Here is a 5,935-nt window from a genome sequence, read left to right as displayed (position 1 = left end):
ACTAACGCGTTCCTGATTTTGGCATAACTAGTTACCGTGCTCGTTACCACAATAATAACGTAGTTACTGTAACGCGTTACTTAATAACGCGTTAGTCCCAACACTGGTCTTGCCTAATAAGTTCCAGCTATGTGTCCACCTGTTCCTCATTTCCTCATCTTCCTGCTAGTGTATTTTAGCCCCTGTCAGTCAGTACTTGTCGCTGCGTCCTCCACGTTAGTTGTGTGTGTATCCCTCGTCTTCTGTCGTCAGGTTATGTCATGCCACGCCATGCATTCCCAGTCTAGTTAAGCAATCCTTGTTTGAGTGTTTTTGTATTGCCAAGTTTGTGTTTCCAGCAAATAAAGCTGCCGTCTTAAGTTAATATTTTGTCTCGGGGGGCCTGCACTTGGGTCCAGCCACTGCCAGCCACACAGCTAATCGTGACACTTTTACTTTTCAAATCTCAAATACAGAGCAAAAAGATCACAATGAGTATTTGTGATACAAAAAGAAATGTTCAGTTTGACCTGGATTCAAAACTGCATCGAGCTAATCAATGCACAAACGTATTTTAATCTAAGTAGCCTATGTCAGAATCCCCATGCAGAACTGTTCTGACGCACATGCTTTTCATTGTGCATTTCTATTCTAAGGAATTTTTAGTTGTTTTTGCAATTTGCTGACTATCTCAAAGCACACAGGTAAAGAAACCAAACACAAGTTCTTCTGAGGGTGGGAAGAACAGAAGATAAGAAATATGAAGTGAACCCCTTCCTCTGTCTTTAGCTCTCTTGTAACATCCTGACCAAAACCACTGTTCTGTGTGAAAAGCAAAAGTTTTGGAGATGGCAAATCATTTGATATTCAGAAGAGAGAGTTTGGATTGGGTTTTACTTCAGTGGTGTCACCTGCTTTGACCCCTCTCCAGAGGATCTGTCTAAACTCTACAGGATGCTGCACAGTGTCACATCATACTTCCATCCCCTTCCCTCAGCGCAGCTGCCTTATACATCTCGCACACTGAGGTTAAAGCATAGTTTGAAGGTATGTAGGTTAGTTTTATTTCTCTGAGAAGAGTCCTTCACTGTGAAGATCAGTCCTGAATGTCTCTCTTGGGATAGAAAATTAGTCTTTCAGAGTTATTTCTAATACAGATGGGTGAAATTCCTCAAGTTTATGGAGTGGAAGTTGAAATAATGCCAAAGCACTTACAAGTGAGTGTTTATCCTGCTGCCTGAAGGTTAAGAACCTATACTTTACTGAAAACATTTTTCTGCTTTTATGCTACTCAGCACCCATCAAGAAGTACTTGATGTGGTTTGATGTAGATAGCTACTGTTTCATATGATTGAAGTCTATTTTAGTGATTTGTTTTTGATGTTAAAGTCACTAACAGTGCGTCACCACGTTGACCTTTGTGTTCTCCATTAGTTCTATAACTGAGTTCAACCATCTGTCCTTTTTTAGCCCGCCTCCCACTAAACACCGATATCTACTGATCTCCCACATCATGCTGATGCTGATGCTGATGCACGCTTTGTTTTTCTTTGTGAGTCACAGTGAGACACTCTGTGTTTGATATATTAAAAGTTAATCTCTGTGTCTGGTTGGAAAATGAAAGCAAGAAGTTCTAAAGACTAATTTCTGTAATTAGAAATATAAAGTTCCTAAGTAATAAGACATGCACGATCCTTCCTACACCACAGCCCTCATTTGAAGTTAATTAAAGTTGGAAAACACTGTGGGGATAATTTTGTATATATTTATTGTTCTGTGCCCCAGAAATAATTTGTTTACTCTTACATTATTGAAAGCAGAGCTAACACTTTTCAAACTAGAATCTTTTTCATGTAGGCTGAAAACTTAGGATGTGAAGTTTTCAAATTATTGCCAATGCTCTAGCAATCAGCTGAAAAGCAGAAGATTATTAATGATATTTTTGATAACTGAAATTCTGGAGACGTCAGTAAACTGGTAAAACAAATAAGGTGGGTTTCAAATATCCAGCTAGTTCAGGCTGGGTACTTGAGCTTCACTCTGTCACACAGAGGCAACACAACTCACTCGCTCTGCAGACTCACACATGTCTGCAGTGATGTGGACAATGTACGACTCTCTTGTGGTAAAGGTACAGCTGAGAGTGAAAGCAAAGCTGTCAGTTTGCCAGTTAATCTACGCTTACCTATAGCCGCAAGCTATGAATAGTGACTGAAAGGATGATATTGTGGATGCAAGCAGCAGAAGCAAACTTCATCCCTTAGAGCTGTTTCATTTAAGAGGTAGTTTAAATAAAGCCACTACTCCTCCACAGTGGAAGAAGCTAGTTAAGGTGGTTTGGGCATTTAGCTGTGATGTCTTCAGGATGGCTCATAAGTGAGGTGTTCAGGCATGTCCAGCTAGGAGGACACCCTGGGCATCGCTGCTCAAACCCCTACCCTTCCGAGCTGGACCCGGGTAAGAGAAAGAAAATGAATGGATAGATACTGTAGGTTGATGGGTTCATTCCAAAGGCTGATCTCGTTGCGCAGGAGTAAAAAGTTTAAGTTTGAGCTCCAGTGACCTTTGATACCTCAGAACAGCAGTCACCAACCTTTCTTGCGCCACGGACCGGTTTATGTCCAACAATATTTTCACGGACCAGCCTTTAAGGTGTCGCGGATAAATACAACAAAATAAAACCAGTACCGGTACCAAAAAACCAGAAGATTTATTCATAACACACGGGAAAAGACCCAGGGAAACAGAGTTAATGATAAAAACAATAAAAATATAATGTGAAACCCATACATTTCACACCCGAGCCTCAACTCTCGCGGCCCAGTACCGAACGACTCACAGACCGGTACCGCTCCGTGGCCCGGGGGTTGGGGACCGCTGCCTCAGAATGATGATAAAATATGCAATATGAGTTTAAAATTTTGTGTCAGTTGACTTTTTTTTTTATTATTATAAAGTCATATATTTCATGTATTTATGACAGCAATAAGATGTTGTTGCACTATTCTATAACCTCTTTAACTCTTTTAATGTTTAATTTGAACAGCACTCTAAATCCTCGCCTATTTATTTTTGTCCTGTCTGCCAGAGGTGTCAGCCAGCTTCAAGCCTGGAACATCAGTCAGCTACACCTTCAAGGAGCCCTATGAGCTGAGCAGGAACAGCAGCGCTCTGCCGTCCTCCATCTACTCTGAGATGACACTGAGAGCAGAGAACATCTCTTTGAGCTTCAGGACGAACCAGAGTCCAGCTCTGCTGCTCTACGTCAGCTCCTACTACAGAGAATACCTGGCTGTGCTCATCAACAAGCATGGTAAGAGGGGCACAGGCCTCCTACGCTTGTTTGTCTTTTCTTCTTTTCCTTTTAATGATCTCATCTCCTTTCTTCCCTTATCCTCCTCCTTAAGTTAATTGAGAGGTGTCTTGATCCTCCTTGTACACTGTTCTTCTCAGTCTTACCCCTGCTAACTCCACTTTTAGTTTTCCCAACTTTAAAGTTTTGAAACCTCAGAAACTTTTAATGCCAGCCCTCATTTTTCTCCCTAAACTTTGTCTAGTTATATTTTTTAAATTTGCTTCTCCTCCCTGATGCTCCTCTCGTTTCTCTTCTCCTCTCCTTTTATTCCCTCCTGTTCTCTCCTATTCATTCCTAACAACTTTTCCTGATTTTGACCTCGTTTCCTGCTCTCCATCATCAAAATCTGTCAGATCACTCCTCTCTCTGGATTTGCCTCGTCAGCCTTTAGCATTTTCTATACAGCCAGCTTTGCCAGCTATTAGGTTTTGTCTCAAGTTAAGAATAAAGTGTTTTCTGGACTTATCTCTGAGACCCAATGAGTGAGACTGCAGGAATAAGGATTAGGTCGGCCGATAATAGGAGGCAGGTCAGCGCACTTCTGAATAAAAGAGCTGGAAACATGCTGAAGTGTTTTCTTAGCTTCTGTGTGAAATAATTGTGTTGTGAGTTTGACTTTTAAGAGTGGTACGAGGCACTTTGAGTTGAAAATTACATTTTCAGCATCCAGGAATCTAATAAAATTGGCACTTTGCTGCTAGATTAGTTGTAAATGGATTTTTTCTGGTGTTAATGACTCAGAGAAAGCTGATGGACAGCAGGGCATTAAGATTTGCTGCTGACCGTGGAGTCGTCAGGTAAATGCTCTTAAAATGAAGCGTCCAATTAAATCCCTGAGAGCTTTCTCTTGTTTGCCCTAAGATGGCTCATTTCTTTTCATCCTTGACTGCAGTTAAACCCTCTCAGCCCGAGCACTACTGCTTCACTTAGGGCCCTTTTTCGTTTTTTAAAGAATAAATTTATTGTTATTAGAGCAGTAGCTGGTACGTGGTACGTCTTTAATATTTCCCCTTCTCCTCAGCACCTCAAAAAGAAGATATTGAATTGTAATTTTAACCTTGTGATATGATTTATTCACTTTGATTTATGGAAATATTGCAGATGTGAGGGGAAAAAAAACTTTCGTTTTTAAAAACAATCTTTAATCTTCACTCTTTTGATAAATCTCCAATTAATATGCTTGACTATTAGGGGAATTAATTGGATTAGCTCTGTTATTGATGGGGAATTAGCGCTTATCCTCTTAATATGCAAATCTCAATTAATAGAACAACAACTTCTTCAAAACATTCAGATCCATATATGAAGGATTAAATGTATGTTTGCCCTGCTGGTGAAGATTATACAACGTAGCAAAGCCTAATTTTCAGGAAAAGACCAAACTTAATGCTGATGATCTCAAATCCTTCTTCTGTGAAAGTGTAGAAATGTTACTTCTTTCATATATCTGAGTTGTAACACTATTATTTGATGAGTATGTGTGTGTGTCTGTTATGTATGAAGATAAGCTGGAGGTGAGATACAAGCTGGACAGCAGCAGAGATGCTGAAGTGTTAAGGAGCAGCGTGAGGAACGTGGCCAATGGACAGCTTCACACCGTTACCATCAAGAGGCTGACAGACTCTGTGTCTGTGCAGGTAAAAACACCTCATCAGCTCATGAAATCACTGCAAGTTTGCAAATTGGCAAAGTACAACGAAATCCAGCTCGCACAAAGGCGTCGGTATTGTTTTAGGTAAAAAAAAACCAAGTCCAGCGTTTAATGCAAATTTGCGAGGTTGTTGTTTTCTTACATTGGAGGAACAAAAGACAGATTAGCAGCACACAAATGATCCTGTTTGCAGAGTTAATGTGAGTGACAACAGCAACACATTCCAATAGAAACCTTTGGCCACATCCCTACCACCTTCGCTTCATAACCCTTAAAGAGTCTACAAACTGATGTTTCATTATTGTGGATGTCATAAGGTTTGGCACACAACATCATGTTTTATTCACTGTTTGCAGACTGTTGTAAAGCTGATATCTACTATAGAATTTCAGTGCATGGCAGCAATCCCGAGGGCGTTTCTCTCCATATTACTTGCTCCTTTGCACTGTCATTATCACACCAGAAAACACATCATACAAACAAGCTTCTGCTGCCACAGCTCGACAAGAGTTTCTTCTTTGCTGGAAACATTTAGTTTGCATGTTTGAACCACACACTGAGAATCATTTTATTTTGTATTTCCAGAATGATTAGCAGGTGTGGCTCGTAACAGTCACAGCAGTCTCATTGTGAGATAGGTGTAGTGATTCTTCTGACACTTCCAGAATTTAGCCTGATGCAACAGGTTATGTTGTTATGATGTTGCTATGTTGTTATGATGTTGCATCAAATACAATATCCTAATTGTGATTATCCAGTAACCAGTATCGTTACCAGTAATGTAATGGTGCTTGAGCCACTTGCTAAAATTATTCCATAAATAATGCAAAGTCATGCATCACTGTGTCGTAAAACCTGCTCCTTTTATGTCGATGATGTGCTTTTGTACACGCAGATAAAGAAGATGAGGTGCAAAGCTACTTAAGATAAACTTTTTTTGTTCCATGTCT

At 40.2% G+C, this 5,935-nt stretch overlaps 1 protein-coding gene across 1 annotated transcript in view; it reads left to right on the top strand.

Moving 5' to 3' along the window:
• Positions 1–5,935, top strand: part of LOC102215562 (contactin-associated protein-like 4) — a 134,784-nt gene that overhangs the window by 122,409 nt on the left and 6,440 nt on the right. Inside the window, exons 19-20 of the mRNA XM_005740771.2 lie at positions 3,068–3,292; positions 4,838–4,971. Coding sequence (XP_005740828.2) covers positions 3,068–3,292; positions 4,838–4,971 — 359 coding nt within the window. The remainder of the gene's footprint in view (positions 1–3,067; positions 3,293–4,837; positions 4,972–5,935) is intronic.

The sequence above is a fragment of the Pundamilia nyererei genome, unplaced genomic scaffold (genome assembly GCF_000239375.1).
Source record: "Pundamilia nyererei isolate P.nyererei 1_Seehausen unplaced genomic scaffold, PunNye1.0 scaffold00103, whole genome shotgun sequence".
Lineage (NCBI taxonomy): Eukaryota > Metazoa > Chordata > Actinopteri > Cichliformes > Cichlidae > Pundamilia > Pundamilia nyererei.
The sequence above is the reverse complement of the archived record's forward strand: the minus strand, read 5'-3'. Positions and strand labels throughout refer to the sequence as shown.